This window comes from Paramisgurnus dabryanus, chromosome 1, assembly GCF_030506205.2.
Source record: "Paramisgurnus dabryanus chromosome 1, PD_genome_1.1, whole genome shotgun sequence".
NCBI lineage: Eukaryota > Metazoa > Chordata > Actinopteri > Cypriniformes > Cobitidae > Paramisgurnus > Paramisgurnus dabryanus.
Window position 1 is genome coordinate 50,658,333 of NC_133337.1, and position 26,863 is coordinate 50,685,195.

The 26,863-nt window shown below is 37.1% G+C and overlaps 1 protein-coding gene across 3 annotated transcripts; it reads right to left on the bottom strand.

Annotated features, from left to right (window-relative positions):
- Positions 1–926: 926 nt before the first annotated feature.
- On the bottom strand, positions 927–22,286 carry gabrz (gamma-aminobutyric acid type A receptor subunit zeta). Of its 3 annotated transcripts, XM_073815369.1 has the most exons (11): positions 22,077–22,286; positions 21,369–21,448; positions 17,512–17,589; positions 8,466–8,566; positions 8,203–8,270; positions 5,048–5,265; positions 4,609–4,691; positions 3,843–3,980; positions 3,583–3,735; positions 3,306–3,499; positions 927–3,057 (listed from the first exon to the last, which is right to left on the bottom strand). In XM_073815369.1, exons 3-11 carry the CDS (start codon positions 17,562–17,564, stop codon positions 2,722–2,724), a joined length of 1,344 nt encoding a protein of 447 aa, XP_073671470.1. In that variant the 5' UTR covers positions 17,565–17,589; positions 21,369–21,448; positions 22,077–22,286; the 3' UTR covers positions 927–2,721. The 3 variants fall into 3 exon arrangements, with proteins under 3 accessions (XP_073671470.1, XP_073671471.1, XP_073671468.1); XM_073815370.1 differs by lacking the exon at positions 21,369–21,448 and having other exon boundaries at positions 927–3,039; XM_073815367.1 differs by lacking the exon at positions 21,369–21,448.
- Between the last annotated feature and the right edge of the window lie 4,577 nt (positions 22,287–26,863).

A 26,863-nucleotide genomic window follows, 5' to 3' on the forward strand; every position in this document is an offset into this window, starting at 1 on the left:
GAGCTGATTTAACAGGTTTAAATGGATTGAGATAATAGGTCATTACTTAAGACAATGCGAGAGACTGGGGTTCTACTTAATGGAGAAAATCAGTAAGTGCTGTGACGTCTCCTTAGTCATTGTGAAATTGATATAACAGCGCCCTCATGTGGTTCATTGCCTTAATTGCCTATACATGAAACTAAAACGGTCAATATAAACATTTAAATGTACAAATGTTTTTTCAGAAAAACAATGTGAATGCTTAGCGTAAAAGATTAATGCAAAAGGTTTGAATGAAGTAAGTTTTTAAATTATGGGCTAAATGGCACGTCAACGGATTGTGACATGTGACAGATACCCAGGGCTCTCTCTGTACCAAGTTATTTGTGGATGTAGAAAGGGAATAAAATAATATTTTAATGAATATATATTATGAAATGTATACTCACCAGTTAGGGGCAGTACAATTGGCTACATAGACTTTAAATGCCATTCATCTCCATTTACACGCGTGGAAAAGGAAAACGCACGTGCAGAGTTTCGTCTTCCTCTGCTTAGTTTGCTGAACTCTGACCTAATTACCCACAGCCAAAAAGATAAGACAAATACTGATGGACAGATGATGGAGTTACAAATATCTTTTGGTTTTTAAGGCAAAGAACAAGATCAAGCCACTTAATAAGGCGTCTTAATAATAAATGTTTAAAATAAAAAATTTGAAAGAATGTTTCTTAGTGTTATTTGAAAACTGAAATCGTTACTCAGTATTAATATTATTTATGAATTATTTTTTACTCATTATTACAAAAATCTCCGAAGTGTGACGTCATATCCTTCTAAAAGTCGCAAAGTTGACCGCAGCCATTTAAGGATTTTGTGGCAAGCTTTAAACCCGAATGAACCATAATTTTATAAAATATAACATAATTAAAACCAGTCCTGTATAGATTGTACAACTGTTTATTTTTTGTTCAAATAGAAAAAAAAAACTGGTGCATCAGAATTTTCATGCATGGGAAAACGGCTACACGATTCACTGCCTTCATATGCAACTTTCATGCATGATTTAAATAACAGTATTAATAATTTACATTATCTGACAAACATCATTTCCAATATTGGGTTAGCATATACCAAAACAAAACAAAATCCGTTTTAAGGAAATTAATATTAGCCTACATTTGTAATTCAGAACCTCTGTGCAATAAAAAAACAAAACATTTGTACATCAGCAAAAAATATATTCACCTGCAAGAAGTGTGACATTCACAGTTTAGGAAATTATTTACCCACAGAGGTTAGGTGAATACCTTTTAGAAAAAAGTGGCAACTTTCTATGACACAAAAACATGATATTTTTGTTAGCAGTGGAAAATAAAATAGCTAGCTATAAACAAAAAACAGCAATTTAGATATTAACAATCAGAAAATGAATCAACAAATCTTTTAAATCTCAGTGTTGTGACATTAGCAAATATACATGTATTTTTAGCATTTGCCAAAAATAGTCTTTATTAAAAATATTGTAGTGCAGTTCGTAATCAGAAAGCCTTAGATTGCATAAGAGCATTTCATAAATAAACTAAATAAATAAATAAAACAATGGACAGCAGAATAAATTATCATGCAAAAATACAGAATCATTCCCAATCAGAGCTTCTATTCCCTTAATTATATTTTCATAAACTTCACACATATAAGTCAACTTGCAAAGGACTAAAAACTGCCAGATTCCTGTTGTGCAGTTAACACAAAAACAAGACAAAGGGCTATTTTTTGTTCGACAATAAAACGAAATGTATAAATTCAGATACTTGAAGAAGTTATGGTGGGTTAACATAAAATCTTTGGTCCAGCTATTTGTTATTACTGTACCTGGGAGCAGTCAACTACGTGAAACTTTTTTAATGTTTAATTTGCATATTGTCTTCTTTTAACATTCCGTGTTTATTAATTGCATATGTTTGGTTACATGTGTCGACAGTAATTCATAAATGATTAAAGGGGACATTTCACAAGACATTGTTAAGATGGCAAATACATCTTTGATGTCTCCAGAGTATGTGTGTGAGGTTTTAGCTCAAAATACCATTTAGATCATTTATTATAGTATGTTAAAATTGCCCCTTTGTATGAGCAAAAATGTGTTGTTTTGGGGTGTGTCCTTTAAAATGCAAATGAGCTCTGCACTAAATAGCAGTGTCGTGGTTGGATAGTGCAGATTAAGGGGTGGTATTATCCCCTTCTGACATCACGGGGGAGACAAATTTCAATTACCTATTTTTGATAATGCTTGCAAAGAATGGTTTATCAAAACTATCTTTTTCACGTTTTTGGGTTGATGGAAGCACTGGGGACCAAATTATAGCACTTAAACATGGAAAATGTCAGATTTCCATGATATGTCCCCTTTAAATAATATATTCAGTCCAAATTTCATATTATGTATGACTCGAGAATTTTTATGGTTGTGTCATAAAATTAATATATAAATTTACACAGATTGATTTTGTTGTGAATTTGAATAAATGAAGCTCCATCAGAAAATGAAGGCCAGGTATTCCAGACACTTACATGAAGATGCACATTGTTACCAATCTGTATAAATCCTGCATACCAAAAAGGGATGATGCATACTCAAAGTACATTAATTGCACATAAATACATGCAGACATGTACTGAGGTATGGATACACACACATCATTATGAACCCTTCTACACACACACACGACTGGATCTCTAGAAGTACAGGTAGTAGGTCCAGTAGAGAAGGTTGATAAAAATGAATGAGAGAGGGAAGGTCACCCGAGAGTAGTTATCGATATAGTGTGGATTCTCTATATTGCAACAGTTCAGACAGCGCACGACTTGCCATGTCTTTGACATACACGTGGTGCATCGGGTTTGAGGCTGAGAAGTGCTTATCTCCTCCTTGCTGTTGCTAGTAGTAGGGCTGCTGGCATCGCCCACCCTGGAAAGCATCTCTTCTCGCTTACGAGCCCGCAGGGCATTGCTCCTGATGGAGGACACAATGCCGTTCATCTCATCCTCCCGCTCCTGCATTTCCAGGCCATACTGATCATTACAATGAGACATAAATGTGTTTGATGTAAAATCATGACCACGCAATTGAGTGACATTGATTCGACAGTAATAAAGAGGATGATTACAATGATATTCATGTCCATTATGTTGATCAATATCACATTTACACTAGGCCAAAGCTATAGGACGATGATGACACAATCTTATTGGTATTTGTATAGGTAGTGTGCACTTTATGTAGCTATGAATACAAATGAGATCACCAAATGAGTCCTCACCATGTACGCATTGGCAGCGTTTGGCTGGTGTAAAGTGCAGAAATGGGCGACCGCGTATTCAATCAGCGCACCGAAGATGAAGCTGAAACAGATGCCCAGATACACATCAATGGCTTTGATGAAGCAGTTGGCATTGGGCAGAGATGTACGAGCCCCCATCATCAGCGTGGTCATTGTCAAAACCGTGGTCACTCCTATAAGCAAACCAACCAAACATTAGCCAGGGAGTTGAACAAGTAACCAGATTTGATATAGCACACACACATGACATTCCTACCTATGCAGATGCGAGCTGGTACTGAAGACTGACTGATCCAGAAGGAGACCCAGGACAGAACCACCAGTGCACTCGAAGGAACGTACGTCTCCAGAATGAAATACAAGATGCTTCGCTTGAGTTTAAAGTGAAAGATTAACTTTGGGTAGTTACCTGTAAGATTAATAATACATTTAATGGATATTATTAAAAGCATTAGTAAGACACACAACGCTCCAATGAGCATCACTGTTTGTGTTTATGTGTGTATCCGAACGTACCAGTCTCATAAACAGCCTCAGATTCGGAAGTGTAATGATCCTCAAGGGTATATTGAGCCAGCTGTAAATTATCAAGACCGCTAACTGATTGGTTCCCCCGAGTCCAGTGGAAAACAACATCTTTTACATTATATCCCCCTGTGAAAAACATCATATCAATTGAGGAACCAATCATCACCAAGTAATTCCAGTCTTAAAGGCTATTAAATCTCTACACTTGTCCTGCAGTAAAAAATAAGTACCAATTATTTTATATGCAATACATATCAATATTATAAAACAGATACCATAATACCCATAATTTGGCATGTTGAACTCTGCTGTAATACACAATAATCACCTCAAGGTGGCACTGTGTTATACAACGTGTGCAAGACACGAAAGCTCTCATAATTGCCTGCATTTCCTGAAGAGACTTTTTTCTCCCATATTGAGCAAACACATCGTACAAACTCCAGAATTTATACTGCCCGCCTCTGATTTAATGTTGTCTACATCTCAGCAAAAACTACAGCTTAGATCAATATGAAACTGTGCTGCATGCTGGTTTATCTAGTATGGTGCTTATAACAGGCATTCAAATTACAACACATGTGGTTTCCAGTCACACCTGTGGAGTATATCATTAGTAAAATTAATATTTCACAGGAGTTTAAAAGATTTAGAAAAAGGCATATTGAATGGAAACTTTTGTGCTTCATATATGTAAATTTCTCTAAATTCTGATGACATATTAATGACAAATACTGTATTGTTTGAGACATACAGCTTTCAAGTTGCAGGGTGCATGTCTGTCTATCCATGGGGTATTTGGTCAGATCCATATTGCAGGCTACTGTGGTGGTAATTCTAGCAAAAAAGAGAGTAAAAGAGTTTTAAACATGATATTGTTGCTTATGTAACACTGAAAATCATTTTACTGTCAGTGAATTATACTTTCCAGCGTAATACTCAGGTACCTTCTTTACATTACACATATCACAGAACCATATTAGTAAAACAGATATGATAACAACTACAATCATTTATGGGTTTTATCGATTTTAATTTGAAAATTTCTTAATCTCTGAAATCCACTACATTCCCCCTAACCTCAGTTCAGAAAAGTTTTACATCACCCCAACAGTTATTCCCATGCATCTCCTTTTATAATACCCTAGCAGAATCTGACTGATGAACAGATCCCCTGAATGACATCTCACTACCTCAGGGCATACAGCACAGTTCCGTTGGGAAATATCCGGATCAGTCTGTTTTCGACAGTGATGTCATGCAGGAAGGATTTCTTGGAATCCACAATGAATGTGTCTGGGACCCAGAGGAGCTCCACCAGTCTCCCATCCAAACTCAGACTTTTATTGCCATCAAAACACAGGCGTTCATCTGTCCAGCGCTGACGGAGAAAGATGGTGGCAGTGTAATCCTAGGGAGATGGAATTGAATGTACACTATATGGACAAAAATACTGGAACAGCCCTCTCTAAAGAATATGTTTGACTACTTTAGTCATTTCTGTTAGCACAGGTCATATAATGATATTCAAGAGAATTGTGTGCTTTTAATTGTATAGTTGGCCAGGACAGCTATAACGCCACATCGATTTTTTTTAAAAAAGTGCATGGAAGATAAATTGGATGAACTACGGTGCGCACATTCAAACATTTAGGATTATATTCAAACTTGGCATGGTTGAGTCTTGGCATTATTTTTACAAGTGTAGGTCTTTGCCAGAAAGCTTGCATGCACTCAAAAGAGATATGCAGTGAAAGACAGTCACATTTAAATACCAATGAAATTACTAATGTGACATTTGTGAGAATTAGGCATTTCAGTGACTGACTAATAACCTTTTCATTGCCATAAAAGTGAAATGATTGAAGCTAAACATAAAATTTTTTATTTTTTCAAGAAAACTTTTGCATCTAAACTCCTCATTTTTGTCAATTAAAATTACTGGAATAGATAAACATGTTTATTAGAAAGAGGGCGTACCAATACTTTTGTCTATAGTGAATGTACCACAAGTTTTAAAGGAGCGGTGAATCAAATACTCAATTTTAACTTGATACTTTGTTATATAAGAGGTCATCATAGTTAAATGAACATCCTGCAAGTTTCAGAACTGAAAACATCCGTGCTACTGAAATATAACAGTTTTTGGCACCAAGCCAGTTTTAGAAATATGACATCAAAGTAGAATTGAAGCACCTCCCCATAGCCAAATACAACAACCACTTTTGTAGCCCCGCCCACAGCTTCGCGTGACACACGTGTGTCTCAACAATCAGTAAACATGTCTTTAAAGATTGCCGAATGTAACCAAAATGACTTTTAAATAAATGTTTTCTGATAGACTTTTATTTTGACGCGGTGATCTGTTATGATAGAGTTACCATGGTAACAAAGTCTTGGGTTGTGGAAGAACTGCGTGGGAACAACACAGAAGCTGAAAACTTTAATTCAGAGGCTCGGAAAATAACATTAGGAATGCGTGGATAAAGGTTGTTTTTGAAGAGTTCCAGCTCGCGTGGGGAGTGTTTAATTACCTTGTGTACTGTGCGGATTCACTTGTAAAGAAGCAAGTCGATGCTGGATTTGCAGAGAGACTGTGATTAAAAGCACCACTAATATTGGATCTGACGAAAATGCCACAGCAAGTAAGACATTTTACTTTATTTAAGTTACTGCGTTTCACTATTGCTTTGTTAGAAGAGATCGCTTGATATGTCCTGTTTAGGGATGGCGAAAACGAAAAATTTTCTTGACCGGCCACCGAGCCTCATTAGCTGGTTGAAACCGGTTAACCGATAGGCCTATTAGTTTAAAATATGCTATGCTATTTAAGTAACAGCCATTTCTAGCCGCGCCTGCAATTTCGCAACTCGCATCTCTCTGCGCTCTGCCTCCGGCTCACACACACACACACAGACCTCACAACACTTTTAAATCCCCTACAGCGCAAAACATAAGTTCTGCAAACACAGCGCCGTGCTTAGTTTCGAAATAGTTTAGGTACTAGGTGATCGCGTTGAACTTGAAAATAAAGGCGTTTGTGAAGCTCATTTGAAAATTGCCGCGGCTCATTTAAGAAAATGACAGCTCAGAAGAGACTGCGCTTTAGTTTGGGGTAGTAATAATAAAGACATAGGATGATCATCATCACCTTTTCTGTTACCACTGAAATATAGATGTAATGTATTTCCAAATCTAAACCCATCTTATGCGGAATGTTGCCTAATAGACTGCAACACGATAAAACCAATGGATTAAACGGGCACCTTCAGAATGTGTAAAAGACGCACCGGCCAAAGCAGATCTCCCACTGTGTTTGTTCTAGAACAAATGCAGCAAAGATATTTAATGCTTGTATGAGGCATATAGGCCTACGCTGAGTTTTATTTATTTATGATGAGGTGCGTTCTAATTAACAATGCAATGCAAGTGAACGCGCCATGCCGGCGCCTTCATGCACGGACCGGTAATTATAAACTCTGCTATATTTGCTTTTTATTTATTAAATACATGCATTTGGTTGATGAAACATTTATATTAAAATTAAGATACAATTTAAACAAAATGAAATTCACTTTAAAGAAATGCTTTCTACAAAGCAAAACTTAATAAAGGGGTAAAAATCATGGCTGAGGATTTACAGAAACAAAACTTACTCTGCACTTTACTGTTAGCCTAAAAGACGTAAATGTTAATAATTTGGAACACAACCAGGAGAGACTTTCATTTTAATTATTTTATTGCTGTATTTTATTTACTATTCGAATAAAGGAATTTATCAAAAAAATAGCCTGTAGCATTTACTTTTCGCAAACCTTGTGAGCATGCGAAACCAAATGCAGTGACCTCGCGCCAAATGTTTTTTTAATGGTTTATTATGTACAAACAGACCAGTTATGAAAAACTGAGTGTGAGGGATTTGTTCACTTCACACAAAAAGATCTTGGAAAGAAAGAGATGACTAACTGTATAGGGTTTAGTCCACTGTCTAAAATAGCCTAATTTACAGATCCCTTTTTTTAACCGACAACCGACAACTTTGACCGGTTAACGTTGATACGGTCAACCATCGGTCAAACGGTCATCGGTTAACATCCCTAGTTTGAATTAGGATGTCATTTTATGTTACAAAAAGACCCCAAACCCAAGTGACAATGGTAAAAACTGAAATAAAGAGAAACCAATAAATAAAACAACACGAAAACATGTGCCGTCTTAAGTGAACGGGAAGGACTGGCATATCATATGCACGCAAAATTGGAATTTGGTGTATGTATTGCACGACTTTTCACACTGGCTGCAATTTATTAGCCAAACATGAGAAAAGGCTGTTCTAAGAGTATCTTACCATGTTGATTTCTGATATTGTGTCTATGCTGGCAATATCCAGACTCATCCCTACAGTAACAGGACCATCTGAAAGACAGAAACACACATTGCATTATAGCTCAATAATGCTTCATTTACATGAGTTACAAAAAAGAGTGCATCAGCATGGAGTGTTTTAATAGCTGTAGTTAATGATGAGAGCACTTTAGGAGAACATAAACTTTAAAATCCACTTATGCAAGATAATAGTGTGTGTTAATGTAAAAGCTCTGTTCTCCATACTCCCAAAGAATGGCCTAAGGTACTTGTTGTATCCCTTCATCAGCTTCTGAATAGTGGGTGGCAACATCTCATCCGTGCTGGCAACAGAGCCGTCCATGATCCTGCCAAAACAACAAAACACAAAGCATCCCAGATTCAGCACTACAGAGCTGCATGTAAAGTGTTACTTCTGCCACCGAGCCAAGGTGGGTTTTGATCATGTGGACTTGCACGTAATTTCCAATAAGATATGACCTAGTTTTGAAAACTCTGTGTATTTCTGGGTTTTATGTTTTCTCTCATTAAATCACTGCGGCATGTGCGATTTGAGTGTCATCAGTGATGGGAAGTAAGAACGGCTGTGTTCTCTCCTGCAAAGCAGAAACTCCCATTTCACAGTATAAAGGGCTTTCATATACAATTCAGCTTCAGTGTGACAACCCCATCGAGAACACCAGCAAATGTACAAAAAAACTTCAAGAGATGTTTGATGAAAAAAACAGCTTCACTCTGAATTCTGCTGGGTTATTTTTTAACCCAATGCTGGGTAAATATTAAACACATAAATAAACCTATATGCTAGGTTGTTTCTATGCAATGTTGGGTTTTTTCTCATGGTTGGGTTTACAACAACCATAGGTTTATTTGTAACCCAACATGTGTTCTGTCCAATATATTTACCCATCATTGGGTTAAAAATAACCCCGAGAATTTAAAATCTTGCTTTGACACCACACGATACCTTCATAAATATTCTAGAACGGAGAGAAAAACTACTATAGACCAAGAAGAGACCTGTACCTGTACTGCTTTATCATGGGCAGAGAGGTACATGGATTTTACTGCAGTAGTTTTTTGCCAGTTCTTCTCTTTCCCTAATGTATTCTCACCCTAGCATTCCCCTATCCACCTTTAACTGGTGATAACCCACAATGCTTTTCTCTTATAATTAAGCCTATACAGTGGGGTATGTATATATTTTAAAACATTTAAAAGAAAGAAATATTATACAATTGATTTTAAAATGTAAATTTGTGGGACAACAAATGGAAAAGCATCCAGGACAGGATAAGGACATAATGTAAAGAACATTCTTTGGAAATTAAACTTAGATATCTTTATTATTGACTGAGTAAGGTCATGTCAAAGATTGAAAGCAATGTGAAATCAAACTTTGATGATCCTAATCTTATAATTACATATTAAGTCAATAGGCTTTATACTTCCTGAACTTCAGCAAGCTCCTTGTTTCCTGTCTGCCATTATTGGACACACTGATTAATCCAGGTGTGCCTGACCTCAGTAGTCACAACAACAATAATCAGACACACCTGGATTAATCAGTTTGTCCAATAATGACAGACAGGAAACAAGGAGCTGGCTGAAGTTCAGGAAGTAGTGCAGCTGGGCATAAAGCCTATTCAACATACTATTTTAAATTTTGTTCTGTTAATAGTTCACATAACTTATAAAAACTAGTTGAAGTTTAATTAAATTTATTTTTTAAGTTAAAGTAGCATAAAAACATATGTTGATTTGATAAAAAAGTGCTGATTTTTTTACAGTGCGGGGTAACATTTTTAAAAGCAAAACTGATCTGGAAATCAGATTTGTGATTATCTGTGTCCAAATGGACTTCTGTTATACTTACACATTGAAACCTGTAATGATGTGCAGAAATTTTAAAGTATGTCTTTCTCTGTATTGGGGGGAGGGTAGAAAAAGACAGGAAAGATCAAAAGAGAAACAGTGAGACAGATGGTAAGAGAGTGAGAGATACACACACACACAGAGAGAGAGAGAGAGAGAGAGAGAGAGAGAGAGAGAGAGAGAGAGAGAGAGAGAGAGAGAGAGAGAGAGAGAGAGAGAGAGAGAGAGAGAGGAAGACAGTCGAAGAGCTTTAGGTCATTGGCATGATGTTTCTATTATTACTTTGAATACTTCCTGAAAAACAGGAAGTTAACCATACGCAGGTCACTGTCACAAAATTCATATCTGGTATATCAAAAACAGGTAAAATGTATCCCAATCTTAATTGTTGCACTTTGTTGAAAAAAGTACTTTAGTTTCCTTCGATGGTAGCTAGGGGATAGCCATCTTTTTCGAGGGCACACGATGCGAAGTTCATCAAAACATGTATGTAGCCCGTCATGTGTGTGGTTCGTAATTTCAAAATATGTGTTTTGCACGTCGACAGATCCTGTGTGCATCACGTGTTTTGTCAAAATAAATGCAGTTCTAAACGTAGGTTCAGGAGGAGCCTAAACATTCAGGCCTGTCAATCATCATCATCATGGGGCGTATATAAGGCAGCCTTCAGGCCTCCCTGTCCAGCTGCATTCTTTTTCGGCTTTTTTAGGTACACAGCTCCCTTCGAGGACAGCAAGCCAAGTTTGTTAACTATTAATCATTAAGACCTGAATGCGCAGGCGAACTAGTGAATTGCCTGCTGCAGACGCGTCTAAAGGGTTTATGATAAAAGAGTTGTGTTAGCCAGATACTTGTATAATCTCATGCGTAATCAGAGAGTTTATTGTTAAGTGAGTGTCTTGCGTGTATTTTGTAAACGTAAGCTCCTCTTTTATCATAAACAGTTTTGACGCATGTGCAGCAGGCACTTATTTTGACAAAACACGTGATACACTCATGATCTCTCAACGCGCAGAACACATATTTTGAAAAAGGAACCACACACATAACACTCCGAATACTTCTTTTGAATTAGCAATTGAACGAGCCGCAACTGGGTAGCACTTAGCACAATATTTGGTATGGTAATTTCAGGAGTTCAAAAGTTACATGTGGGGGTATCCTAGGGTGGCCATTCGTGCCAGTTCCGCCGGACAGGTTCCGAACATGTTTTCGGGTTCGTTCTCCGGAAGTCGCGTTACTCGACCGCATATACGTCATCGAGGTTCTCACATTTCAGTTAAAATACATTAGAAAATTAAGATTTATTTATTTTAAGACATACAATCATTGTAGTTCATTCTTACCTTGAAATGTAACGGTTGCTTTTTTAAAATTAAACCCGAAATATTAAACCTTGATGACATATGCGGTCGACCAACGCGACTACCGGAGAACGAACCCGAAAACATGTTCGGGACGTGTCCGGCGGAACTGGCACGAATGGCCACCCTAGGGTATCCTGGTTTGTTCAACACAAATTTCATTTTCAATTCTTAGCTATTTTACAAGATGGGAAATTTCCCATGAGATCATCATAGGTTGTTAGTCTGTTAATGCTGGGCAGATGCAGATTTTCTCTCTATCAGTTGACAACAACAGTATTAACATGTTATCGGTACGGTACACGGACACGCTCTGTTTTTGTTTTGACTCTTGATACTGTTCAGTCATTGTAAATAGATAATAAAGTAAATTAGGTACATTACAGAGACATTAACAGTTCTCTAATGCTTCATTATGTGAATTGTTTGATGTTCAAATGAGCAGAAATCCCTGAATGGTTTAAATTGCTGAAATAAAGTAGTACAGCCTCCAATGGGAACTCAGTATGAAACTAATTCTTTACCATTTGCATAAGTCAGTATTTATATTGACACTAAATAATTAAGCCAGACGCTGTGCCTGACAAACGCAAATGACACATGAAAACATTGCATACATTTGCACACAAAATATGCTTTTATATCAGACTTGGTAAATGAAAGCACACAAATGTAATATTTCTTTTCAAAGGGCTGAAACTAAATCCAGCACATCTCTTGTGTTCCTCAAGCTTGTACTGTATCAACTCCTCAAATCTCTTCCTCTACACACACCAGCGGTCATATGAGATATGAGGTCTTGCTCTCACAGTATCTCAAAGTGGGAGACTTAGCACAAAACTACATGGAAACTTGTTCAGTGTTATAAAATGTCAGAGAGTGTGTGCTAAAAAATATATGGAGGTTGCCAATATTTTGAAAAGCCCACATATAGACGGTTTCATCAAATGCATGTGCATTTCCACGTTTATGCGCCTGGCCCAAAGTTCAGTTCAGTCTGTGTTTAAAGTGGTTAAAATGACCTCTGGAACAAATACCTTGAATATAAAAAAATGTTTTGGTTTCCAAAGACAAGGGGAGACAATGAGTGCGTTTACATGCACAGAATAAGCGGATAACTATAAAAAAATCTGCTTATTATAGAAAACTGTTTTCATGCGTTTACATGTAAATCAATAAACCGGCTATGCAGTCAACTGCGTTTACATGAGACTTGGAGAATTATCAGTTTTCTCGCTGGCAGTGACGTCACCACCTATAGTTCATAATAGTCGATCAAAAAGCCAACGGCATATCTGTCTTAAGCTGTACTTTTGTATCTCTCCTCGTGTCTGCAGAACCTGTAAATGTAACATGAGCTTCTATTTTCACAGTTTCTCTGCCAACTGCTTTAGTCAAGCGGAGACCTTTACCCCTCGTTCAGACAGCCAGCGACGTTATCGCTGTGTGTCGCTTGTCTCTTTCAATGAGGCGTTTCTAAATCTGCTTGTCATAAACAAATGAGTACCATCCACGCCAGTAACTGACGAGAGAAGGGTGACGTGAACTCCACTGCTTTGTTCTCATTGGTAGTCGCTCCCGAAAGTCGCTCGACATTTGCATAAAGTTAAACTTTTCTTAACTTTCTCGCGTCGCTGGACACGCCCATACGGTCGCCAACGGTCACTGTCGCTCGTGTCGCCGGAAGTCGCCAGGTTTCCATTGAAATGAATGAGATCGCGTCGCTCTGCTACTGCTTGTCGTTGGCTGTCTGAACGAGGGGTTATGCGGCTTTCACATAGGATGCGGTGTGCGCTGCGCTCGCCGCTGGGTTCGGCGCAGCCAAGCGATTTGTGCTCTGATGGCCAGACCAAAGTAGGCGGGGTTTTCAATAAATTACTACAGTGTTTATAATTGCGTTAAATAGTCGACGAGGAATACAGAGACTGATGTTGCTCGTCTCCATTTCACGTTACTTTCAGCATACCTACAACAAGCTGCTTGACTTAAAACACACCTGACATGCCAACTTGAATTGCTACGTGTTTCCATGACAAGGCTTTCCTTCCGATGTCTCTGTAGGAGCATAAACTTGTATTATAAAGCTTTGAGAATCCCGAGTATAAGCTTTCGTCCATTTTGCTTGTTTGGATGCCCCGTTTCTATTGGCCGCGCGGGTAATCGTCACAGAGCGCAGCGCAAAAGTTAAACTATTTTGAACTTTGACCGCGGCGTGAGCGCAAGCTGCGCTCCGCTGCGCTCGCGCTTTGCTCGGCGCAACAAAAAACATTATGCGGCTTTCACATAGGATGCGGTGTGCGCTGCGCTGCGCTATGAAACCCATTCATTTCAATGGCTTGCGCCGCGCGAGGGCGGTTTTTTGTTGCGCCGAGCAAAGCGCGAGCGCAGCGGAGCGCAGCTTGCGCTCAAGCCGCGGTCAAAGTTCAAAATAGTTTAACTTTTGCGCTGCGCTCTGTGACGATTACCCGCGCGGCCAATAGAAACGGGGCATCCAAACAAGCAAAATGGACGAAAGCTTATACTCGGGATTCTCAGAGCTTTATAATACAAGTTTATGCTCCTACAGAGACATCGGAAGGAAAGCCTTGTCATGGAAACACGTAGCAATTCAAGTTGGCATGTCAGGTGTGTTTTAAGTCAAGCAGCTTGTTGTAGGTATGCTGAAAGTAACGTGAAATGGAGACGAGCAACATCAGTCTCTGTATTCCTCGTCGACTATTTAACGCAATTATAAACACTGTAGTAATTTATTGAAAACCCCGCCTACTTTGGTCTGGCCATCAGAGCACAAATCGCTTGGCTGCGCCGAACCCAGCGGCGAGCGCAGCGCACACCGCATCCTATGTGAAAGCCGCATTATGCGTTACCTTGCGCTTACTTCCGCGTGTGACGTTTATCTTTCATACGCGGAGACATGCGCACATGGACAAAACCGTGAGAAAGCTGGTAACGGTGTTTACATGCCACGCGAAATCGGCGTAATGAGCAAAAAACTACCTGTGCCGATCGGTTTTTGCTTACGCCGTTTAGGGGCTTTCCCCGATTAAAGAAAACCGCTTAACGCGTTTACATGACCCCACGTGTTATCAGTTTATTAAGCATAATCGGCGTAAGACTGTGCATGTAAACGCATTGAGGTGGGGATCATCATTACCACTGTGAGAAGAGAGATTTGGCAGTCAGGCAAGGACCTTTAGCTAACATTGTATATAGTAGTGATGGGCAGTCCGGCTCTTTCCATTGGTTCGGCTCTTTCGGCTCAAGCTCCGGCTCTACATTTTAGTGATGGCAGTCCGGCTCTTTTCATAGATTCGGCTCTTCTGGCTCGGCTCCCTTAGAAGAGCCGGCTCCCCTGCATGCGTCTGAAGAGTCGGCTCTTCTCGTTCGCTACAAAGAATCAGCTCTTAGAGCCGGCGTTCGCGAACGACCCATCACTAGTATATAGCTATTCATCTTACACAGTAACATTAGCTATAGTAGCAGTTTAGTAGTAGGGGTAAGCAGGGCACAAAGTAACGCAGGGTTAATTGTAACACAGCTACTTTACATATTTATACAGGGTCGAGCAATCTGTGCTTTTGGTCTTTTTCTCTTACTGTCAGAAGATGATTTCCTGTGAATTGTGAATTTTTTATGTGTTTTTGTTAAGATATTAAACAAAAAGTGTTTTGGAGGCACACTCTTAGAAAGGATGTGTCTATTTTTTACACATCTTTGTGTGTTAAGCTTTTATATATTATAGGCAGATATATATAAATAATATCCACCTTTAGTAAATAGACAGAATTGTGTTGAATTTTTTGTGTTGAAACAACATTTTCTAGCAGGTGTTACAACAAACCCTCTGTTTGTTACAATTAACCCCACCTATGGGGTAAGTTGTATCATTTGCACTCCAGCCACTTTTGTGTAATTGTACGACAATGGTAAGTCGCCACACATACAAACTTCAAGTGCTCATTTGTAGCAGAGATGTGTGTGTTGATTGTGTAAAAAAATGATTTATCTAACTTTAATATATTTTGAATTATAGAGCCAAAGTCCGAAAGCGTAAGTTTGTGCCCCGCTCTCCCTTACTTCAGCTATGATTTGAACTAAGTTAATTTACTTATACAATTTGTTTATTTAGCTTGTTATCAGAAATCATCTACTCTAGGGGGTATCTGTTGTTATTGGGTCACAAAAGTTGTTTGTTTATACTGTTGCCCCTGAAACCATATATAAATTAACCTCATATATGAGAATTATAAAAAATAATCTCTCTCCGTGCTATCTGATTGAAGTCTGGATTTCCCCAAGAGTGTCAAAAAAATAAATTCTTCCAGTAGGTTCATGCATTAAATATGACTTGATCTCTCGCTCATCTACTGTACATAATATATTACAGTACATTACATTTCTGAATATCTTTGACTTTCACCTGCAAAGTGCACTTCAAAAACTTTGTATTTCATTTTCAGCTTGAGGTCCACTTTAAATGTTAGCAAAGCTGTTTTGTGCCAACAATTATTTTTGCTGCTATGCATTTATTAACTCATGTTATAGACTTATAGTGCATGTAAAATTAGATGTAAATAGTACCTCACCATGACCAAGGCCATTTTGATAACTAGGCATTAATGACATATCATCATGTATCATGCATTACTAAAACTTAAACAGTAGAGCAAAGCTAGTTTGTTCAATTTCCAGTAAATGCATGAATTTGATAAAATAAATTTCTGCCAAATGCCTAAAAAGTTAGTCTGTTAATGCGTTTATCTGATATCAGAGAGGTGTGTATTCAATTCTGCAATGTTGTTTCTATACTGTACATTCCTGCTTTTGAAATCATACTATAACATTCAGAACTCAAGTTCAAGCTGGAAAGATCTGGAAAGATCAAGGAGAATTGGATTCCTCAATAGACTTCCATCTAAACACTGTTTGCTCTGTATAAATCTCCTTCCAGGCTCTCAAACTCTTCCCAGTAGAGTTATCAAACCCAAAAAACAAAAACATTAACAATGCAATTTGAAAAAAGTAATCCTTCCTTATATGGTAAGTGCAAGAAAAACTAGAAAAGATGTCCTGCTCTATTTGCGCTTTTAATCCAGTCATGTGATTGAAACTCGATTTCTGGCCAAACGATGTGTACACCCACTAAAGTCTCCCAGCTTGCCAGCATAAGACACCAGAGACTGGAAAGAAAAAACAGGACAGGAGTGGTGGGGGGCAGCAGATGGAAATGAGAATCGGTGCTGCCATACTTCCTCAGCATCATCCTTTGATCTTTTCCAAGTCATTTTTTCACACTGACCAGGTCCTACATCTTAGCATGAAGGGGCAGAAACACCAGGAACTTGAATATAAAATACGTATGTCATTAAATGACCTGAACCTAATCTGAATTTGAACATCCGCGACACTTCCAGTAAACCGACGTGTCCTGTCTTCACCATATCACTGGTAATCGTGTTAACAATGCAGCTACTGTACCACTGCACGCACAGATAAGCTCGAACAGACAGAGAGGAGACGTTGTTATTCTCATCTGTACCCGTACATCGACCGAAACGGACTCATTCAGACTCATCCAAAAAGTCTACACGGATTAGCTGTAATACCATCCTTCCTTTCGCTATACTTTTCAGGAAGCCTACATAATCTTGTGTGAATTGATACTTAAGGCATATAGTCTTTTATTTGCTGCCAACTGAGCAAATATGTCATTTAAAAGGCTTATCGCCTGGGAGGACTTGTTGACAAAAATGGGTTTTCCGCCCTGCTTTCCTGCCCTGCTTTCCTGCTAGCATCGAAAAGTGTTGTGCTTGTAAACACTCATCCTATACTGTCAGACAAAACGGTCAAAACTATGTGCCCCAGCTAGCACTGGGGCAGTACCCTTTCAAAAAGTACAGCTTTTTTAGCACTTAAAGAGTTAATAGTACCTCAAATGTACATATTGGTACCAAATGCATACATATATGTACCTAATGGTAAATTTTAGGACTTTTTTAAAGAAAAATCTATATAGTAGGATCGATGAGAAAGTTATGTTACGGGTGTCTTACCTGCTAATGAAGAGGAAAAGGTGCAAAGAGCCTGCAAAGCTACACACATTCATGGCGCTCAAGTATCAAGCGTCTCACCTAAAAATGAGAGAGAGAAAGAGTGGAGAAATTATGCAGAGATTCAACAGATTTTTTTGTGGAGATAAAGCATTACTGACAACTTCTGCAGTTAAGGCAAGCTCTGAATATTTTAGTTTGATGAGCCATATTAGTAAAAAAACATCTCACCCCACTCATACAATGACTAAAGATGTATTACATTTATGTGATTGTGTTTTAGTATTGCCTTGTTACTTCAGTAACTTCACACAAACAGCTCAAGCTGTCATGGTTAGTTCTAGCCAGACATTTGCAAATTAGTAACGGAGGCTTGGATGCATCTTGCAATCACAGATTCTGCATCAATGGCTTAAGAAAATAGTTGTGTTTTAGAAATCACAGCCATATAAATTAAAGAGTTGTTTTTCTTCAGATGCATTATCTCAAAATACACATCACAATAATCCATCAAAAATGATTTAAAGGTGCATTATGTAACTTTTAGAAAGATCTCTTGACAGAAATGCAATAAAATATACATCACTATATTGTCAGTGGTGTATAAAGACCTTACATAATGAACTGTATTATTTTATTACCTTAAAAATAACTGTTTTATCTACATACACGTTACATGGAAGTTGGCGCCATGTTTGTAGCCCTAAACAAACAAACTGTTCTATAGTGCATGTTTCGTTCCTACATCGTCTCAGACGAACATGTTTGTCCTGTGTCAGTTACCATAACTTCTTATTGCATTTCAAAATTGAGGTTGGTTGCAATTCGCAATCTCACCACTTGATGCAGCTAAAAAACCCATACTGTACCTTTAATGTTGGAATTCACTCTAAACAGATTTATTGATGGTGACATAAAATCTATACATCATATAGCTACTGTCCAACACTGTCAAAGACAGTACCCTTTATAAAGGTCCTATTTACCTTAATATATGTCAATTGGTACCATTATGTTCCTTTGGGGTACTAATATGCACCAGTGAGCGGGAACAGTTTGAGTCAGAAACGGAGATGGCAGGCCAGAGCTTTAAATTTTTGCGATCATAAAAAACACATGCAATGCCTAAAAGAGATCAAGCCTCAGCCAAGTAAGAAAAAGTAACTTAAAAGTAACTTAAAAGTAACATAAACATTACTTTCCTTGAAAAGTAACTAAGTAACACAATAAGTTACTTTTTGGGGACTAACTTAATATTGTAATGCATTACTTTTAAAAGTAACTTTCCCCAACACTGATTGTACAGTATGCACTCTATGGTACTTAATGCACTGATGCACTAATATGACCTCTTTAGGTGCAAAGGTGTACTAGGGTACCACACACAATGGGACAGACTGATCTCACGGAAAGTCGTGTTGTAGTCACAAAAAATTGTATTAATTTATTTGTTCCCATGGCATGAAATTCTCCTTTTTTTGTGCCTTGAGCAAGAATGTATTTTTCGTGAACTCGCACAAATTTCTATAAATATTTTTTTGTGTCCGTGGCATCACTTTCTTTTTTGTTTCATTTTATGTATTGTTTTCTTATATTGTTTCCTTCTTTCTTACCATTGTCACTTAATTGGGGTAAGAAAGAATCACTCTCTGTTACATTTTTAGACCCAAACCCCAACACTAACCCCAACTCCAGGCGAGAATAGTTTTAAAAACGGAAGAAAAACATGTAGAAACCAATACATAAAATTACATCCTAACCCAAACCCCAAAATCTAACCGCAACCCCCAAGCGACAATGATTTAAAAATAAGAAAAAAAGAAAACAATACATAAAATGACACGAAAAAGAAAGTCATGCCATGGACACAAAAACTATTTATACAAATTCAAGTTACACAAAAAAGAAATTTGTGCTCAAGGCACGAAAAAAAATGAATTGGACCATTGTGCCATGGACACAAATAAATTAATCAAATTTTTCATGAATAAAATACAACTTTCCGTGAGATCATGTTGCAATGGGAACATTTTTGACCATTTATTTCAGAAGGTGTAGTACTGTAAAGATTATCAAATTTTCTCAGTTCCTGAATATTATATTTGGGTCCAAGCTTTTAGCTTTGCCAAGAGCATAACTTTTATCTTGCCCTTTATTTCAAAGCTTCTGTTTATCTTTTATCTATTTTGAGTCTTCAAGGTAAAAATTGTCAATTTTTTGCTCAGTCTTCCAGCACCATCAGTCTGTGTGTGCAGCTGTAAGGATGAGTTTAAGTCTTTCTTCCCTGCAGCGAATTCATACACATACACAAATATGCAGGAATATGCAAACACTCTTACAAATGGCTTGCTTGGATCTCGTTACACAACACTGAAATAGCTATTTAAAGTCAAGGACAACTAGACACTATGCATGTGTATGTATTTCTGTGGATCGTTCAGGCTGTAATAAAAGCACAAATGATCAGATCACTTCTTGACCCAGATACAATTAAGTTTTCAACACAAAGGCAAAAAAAAAAAAACAATCTGCCTGTCATGGCTGTCAAAAACACCACACACAACACCTGACATCATTTTCAAGATCAGAATAATTCAGACATTTTATTATTTTGACACTCTCTCCTCTTTTCTCCTTATCAGCTAAATTCATGGTGAATTGTGATGGAAATGAGCAGCAGAAATACTAGTGCTGTTACAACAATGGCCTTGAAGCTTATCTTTAAGTTTCTTATCTTTGAGTTTTCTGTGCCTGGATATATTGTATAGCTTGAATGGGAAACATACAACCTTCCTTCCTTTACTATTCCAAAATCAACCCTTGTGGTCTCATGACTCAATAGCTGGGAGTGTCCCGATCTGGAGGCTGACTGGTGTCACTCATTTAAAGTGACAGATTACATTTTCAGTGTGACAAGGACCTTGGACCTGACCCGAGAGGAAGGGTAGATTGTACATCATCAACCTTCCCAAGAAACCCAAAGGGCCTGAAGCCGAATATGCTTTGGTCACATTTAGTGCCACAGGCAAAATGCTCAACATCTTGTCTTCTCATTTCGAGACCTGATGGAGCTACATCTCATCCATCCTGCTATTTATCTTGATTGAACACATACCTGCTATATTGATTGTAAATATTCCTGCAAAAATCTAGGTCAGTGAATGACTGAAATCTATAAATCTCTTGACGACTGGGTTCAATTACTGATCTTTGACAAACACACTGCAATATCTTTCCAGACAAAAAAAACTTTCCAGATTATTCATAGCTGTAAAACAGGTGCATAACCTGAATCATTTTACTTTAAAAAAAGCTATATAAAATGTTTTCAGTCTTGCTGGTTATTTGTGGAAATGATGAAACAGTGCAAACGTCTCATCGTTCCTTTTTGAATATTGTAAATAAGAGAGAGAGAGAGAGAGAGAGAGAGAGAGAGAGAGAGAGAGAGAGAGAGAGAGAGAGAGAGAGAGAGAGAGAGAGAGAGAGAGAGAGAGAGAGAGAGAGAGAGAGAGAGAGAGAGAGAGAGAGAGAGAGAGAGAGAGAGAGAGAGAAGTTGCACAGGGTAAATATGAATATGCCTTTGATATTATCTGTGTATCTGATGGCAACCAAGATACTGTATGTGCAACTTTTGACTCAACTGATCAATTACCAGATAACACATCATATTAAAATGCAGTTTTGACATCAATACTAAACCCTCAAGTCACGCCATAGAAATATATTTACTCATATTCAAGGAGCATCCCATGATAATATTACACCAGATGGTCAGTTGCATTAATATGATATTACTGGCAGCATTTATGACTGCATTGTTACTGCCAATAAGCTTTCAAATCATAAGGACTTCAAAATACCTTTAATTTATTCAGCCATAACTTAAAAGAGACGTCTATGTCTCTTTAGATTTGACAAATGAGGGAGGAAAAATTCTTCTCTGTTGAAAAAAAACAACAAAATCAAACACATTCTAATACATTTAATGATAATTGTGTGGGTTTTAATGGAAGTTATTAGTCTCGGTGGGTTTCTGGTATAATATGTTGGCTTCTATTGGTGTGATATTATTTGGAAGATGCAATTGTACACCATTAAATCCTATTGGAATATGGTCCAAAACCCCACTAAGGAATTTTGTAATAGTTTTAATAATTAACAGCTGATGGTTTATCATTTGTATTGTCTTTTTTTAGCAGGGTTGTCATTTTAAACTAAATACACATAATCCATCGATATGTGGATCTATTCACATTATAAATAATAATAATAATAATAATAATAAACAATATATTCACACAAAATTAAAATCACATGAAGTGTCGACAAACATGTTTCAAAACATATGCATAAGCGATGCACGAGGCATATACGATCATCCTCGAGTTTTAAGTTTTTACAGAGTAAATCGTTCATTAATAACAATAATCATTTAAAGTACATAATTGTGTGATCCACTGCGCTTTCCGTACACACCTGTCAATCAAATATCTGAAGGCAGTTTCATTTCTATTCAGAAACGCAGCTGCATCATATACAGACTGTCTTTCAAGATACGCAGTACTTACTTTCAAATCCTGGCGATCGTTTGCATGTCCAAACGCTTAAAAAACGCTTGATAGTTCATCTACATATGTTGAATATGTTGTAAATCCGAGCCATTTAGTTGTGTGTAAAGACAAGGCAGACTTTCCGCGGTTTTTGTGCCCCAAATCCGTCAGCAGCTGATGCGTAACTACTTCACAGCAGTCAAACTACTGGTTGCATCTCAGGCACACTGGGCACAGTGCGCAGCGCATCAGTGACAGAGTGTAATGATTTAAAGAAGATTTGAAAAGTGATATACCTCTGATATATGGGAAATATACATTAAATTACAGTGGCATACAATTATCACACATCACACTGCTCGCACGTAAACAACATATTTTACGTATTTGTGAAATGACAATTTGACCATGATGTTATCTTCTTTAATGCATAAAGCAGTGCTCAGGTTTTGCATTATACACACATTTAAAGAAACGTCCCTTTTGTGCAACATAAGGGTTTGTGTTTGATTCGAGTAACACACATCTTGATAAAATAGCTACATATGTATAATTCACTCTAAATTACTTTGGATTAAAGCATCTGCAAAAAAATGTAAATAATGCTGTTTTGAGTGCTTTTCTGTAAAGCTCCATTTCCAAACAACCCACAGAACTGGCAATCTTCATAATGATCCCACTTACCAATTGGGTAAGTTTAGCATATAGCAGCCAGAAGGCAAATGGGTGTGATTTGTAAAGTTTTTTTCTTAAACAACACATTATATTGTAGAGCTATAAAATTGGTGCAGAACATTGTTTGGCTGGCTGTGAGCTATCAAAGCTTTGAGTAGGTAAGCTAAAAAAAAAAACACTGCACAAAAAATGTGTGCATTGAAATGGGCTGCATCTGTCTTCATCAACCACCTGCACGTCTGTTTTGGGCAAAATAAATTTACGGCATACATGCTCGTGTTACTTCTTGTCAGATCAAACATTACACAAGATACTTTATAAAAGGATCCTCCTACATTACCACAGAATACAAATAGTTTCGGGGTTGCAGTGTCAAATGCTATGGTTTCTGTCCAAAAAATCTTAGCTTGCTCATGCAAATACAAGCAGTGCTGTCTTTCTGCAACTCGCCCACACATTATATTTAAATATGTTCTTTAGCGTTTCCTCCCAAACTCAGCAGAGATTTCTGCATCCATCATGCAAATAATCATTTATATTTAAGGCATTACTACAAAGGCAATATACAATTTAAACCACATAAAGAAAGACAATACATAGTACCATTAATTTATTGGGTGGCAAGTTGAATCAATTAACCATGCTGCTGAGACCATCAAAGTAATTTAGATTTTTACAGTCTCCAATGAGCAAAACATGGATCCACATACTGATTCATAACAGAATTCATGAATAAAGAAAAAATAGGTCATGCTTTGCATATAAAAGATTTTTTTTCTTTATGATGTCTTCAAAGTTCTTGCTTTGGGACGATCTAGCAGGCTTTATTTTCTACATCACTTGAGACGACCCATTGGATTAAAGTCTGGCACAGTGTTTGATATACAGTGCACAGCAAAAATGAGGACACCCCCTTTGAAAATTAAGATTTTTCTCCATTTGTTAGTAAATATGAGACCAATTTGCTTTCTTTTTTAGAAAACAGTTTTATTAAACATTTATTTTTATTAACAAAAGAGTAAAAGTCACTGACCATCTTTAGGACACAAAAAATAACTAATTTAAATCAAATGGGTTGATGCAAAAATGAATACACCCTGTTGAATATGGTAGCAAAAAAATTAAATAAAGTGTAATTAACAGGAATTCACTAGGAAATTATGAATATAATTAATCATCACACAGGTGGCCACAGGATAACTGGCAATTATTTAAGAGAAAAAATCCACTATATGTAATGGTGATAGAATAGACCCCTTCAAGGTTTGTAAACATTGAATGACTATCGGGTGCGCGTGCAGCATGGAGTCAAACTGTTCATACCATCCAGGCTTTATAATTTAATCTAACAGGGCTGAAAAATGATGACTTACCTCAAATGAAGTGAGCACTACAAACACAAGCCTCTTTGATATTTGCATTGTCCCAGTCTGCACGTTAATTGCTTGCAGCCGCAGATGTTGTATTTTTTTGTTTTTGAGATTCTGCATGAATCGCGAAAGCTTAATGGAAGACCTGGTGCGATTTTCAAAGCCCACGTAAGTAGGCATTTTTGACGATACCGAATAATACGCAACTCAATCTGCTCTAATGACTTTTCTGACCCCGACATGCGGAGTGGGAACCGCCTGTGACGTGAACCGTGAAGGGGCCTATAGCACCACATGGTAAAGAAATGTCTCAAGACATGAGAAATAAAAGAATTTCTGTGCACAAAATGGTCAAGGTTTCAAGATAATTAGTTAAGCATTGCTAATAAGTTTGAATACTGTCACGAAAGGGATCCAAAAAAAAAAGGATGGACTTGTGGGAAGCTCTCTGTGATCTCCAGGATGTTCACTGAAGTTAAAACCTCATCAAGAGTGTTCTGTGATGAGGGATGTTGAAAAAAATCATCATGCAAGTTCAGCACTGGTGGCTCATTAGCCACACTTCAGCACAGTAAGTCATTAGAAAGTCAATCTGGGGTGTTTCCTGTGACACCACACGACGGAGGTATAGTGCAAAAGAGAGGCATGCATGGCTGTCATCCACAGAGGAAGCCACTGGTAAAGACAATGCACATAAAGCCTTTTGCTAGAGCTCATATTGAGAAAGGCAAAGACTATTGGGTCTCAAGCTCTCTATACTTTGGAGTAATGAGACAAAGATTAATCTTTGTGGCTCTGAGGTGTTCCAAACTGTATGGTGTGGCAAAGGTGAGGAGTTCAATGGAAAATGCATGGTACCAAAAGTAAAGCATGGTGGTGGAAGTGCTCTTCTGTGGGCTTGCATGAGTGAACTGTTTAAGAACTGTGAAATACTTAAAGAGAAGTTGCTACCATCACTCTGTGCCTTTGGTCACAGGGCAATCTTTTAACATGATTGTGACCCAAAACACACATCTAAGGTCACTAATTCATTTTAGAAGAAGCAGGGTAAAAGTGATTCAGACCTCAACCACAGGTTCAGGTATGGGGAATTCTAAAAAGACAAGCAGATCATTTTCCATCCAGGATCTGAAAGAGGTCATTGTTCAAGAATGGAGAATTAAAGATGTAACTGTATGTTGTCAACTTGTTTATTCAATGTCTAGAAGAATTATTGCTGTTTTTAAAAAAAGAATGGAGGACATACAAAATATTAGATAGCTTTTTTAAAAGAATTTTTGTAGGGTGTACTCATTTTTGCATTACCTCACTTGATTTAAATGTGTTATTTTTCGTATCCTTAAGGTGGTAAGTGACTTTCACTCTTATGTTAAGAAACATAAATGTTTTATAAAACTGGTGTTTAAAAATACAGCATATATATATATATATATAAACCAGTTCAAAAGATGTAAACTCTACTGGTCCAGAAACACTTCCTGTTACAGTTTGTGTAAACATATATATATATATTTATTGTTTATATATTTATTTGTTTATTTATATTTTGTATATTCTAATATATAAATTAAACGATTCTGAAATGTATATATGTATGTGTGTGTGTTTAAATATACATAATTACACACAGCACAAACACATATATTATGCAAAAACTATACCTTTAATTTTTTCATGCGATTAATCACGATTAATCAATGCCCAGCACTACTACATTTATGCTTTTGGCAAACATAAATGTGTCAGTAATTTCACTTTATACATTTTATGAGCAACATGTGCTTATCCCTAGGAAATGAACTTATGACCTTCATGCAGTTAGTACAGTTTTAGCAGCAGGGCCACAGGAACGCTGAGACCCAATTTCTGGATAAGAACATGACATATGTAAACCTTAACATGAAAAAATAAAGTTTTTACAAAAAGTTTTTGACCATACTGATTTTCTCATATGTTAATATTTGGTAGCTTAAATACCAGTATTAGGTCTCTGTTTAAAGTTTAAAAAAAATTGAATATTTTCCATAGCAGCTTTCAGATTTGTCAGAGAAATGTCACATCCATAACGCTGTGTCTTTCTCAAAAATGTGCATCTGAAAATTAAATAAATAATATGAAAGTTTGTCTCCCAAAACATAACACATACATATTTTCTATTAAAACATAGAAAACATAAGTATAGAGTGATAGTTTTCTGATGTCTGGACTGCATAAACAAATGGTTTGATATAATGGTAATACATTTTCTAACAATGTTTTAATGTCACATGATCCATAACACTGGGGTTGCTCATAAAAAATGACTTAGAGCCTCTAAAAACATACAAACTGTACATAAAACAATAAAAACATTATGCTCTCCTGAGACTTAACTGCAAACTCCATACTTATGAATGTAAACTAAGACATGAACAGTGAATGTTTTATTCGAGTGCCTCTTTATATCGCAACCTGATGTCTGAATGTGCATTGCCTTTTGAGTTTTAACTGGCTGCAAGTAGTCCACTGGGGCAATTCCTTATTTTGTTTGATAAAACTTCAATTCTTGAAGCTGGGCCTATAACAAATTACAGGAGGCATGAATAAGAAATTCATTATACATTTATATAAAGTGTATAAATATAGTGTATATTTAACTGTTTTTTCAATGATTGCATTTGAATTGCATGCGTTCTGAATAATGAAGCTGACTAAAGTCAGAGGGCATGAAATGCATGAAGTTTTAAATCGCTAATTTTTTTATTATTTTAGATTTAAAGT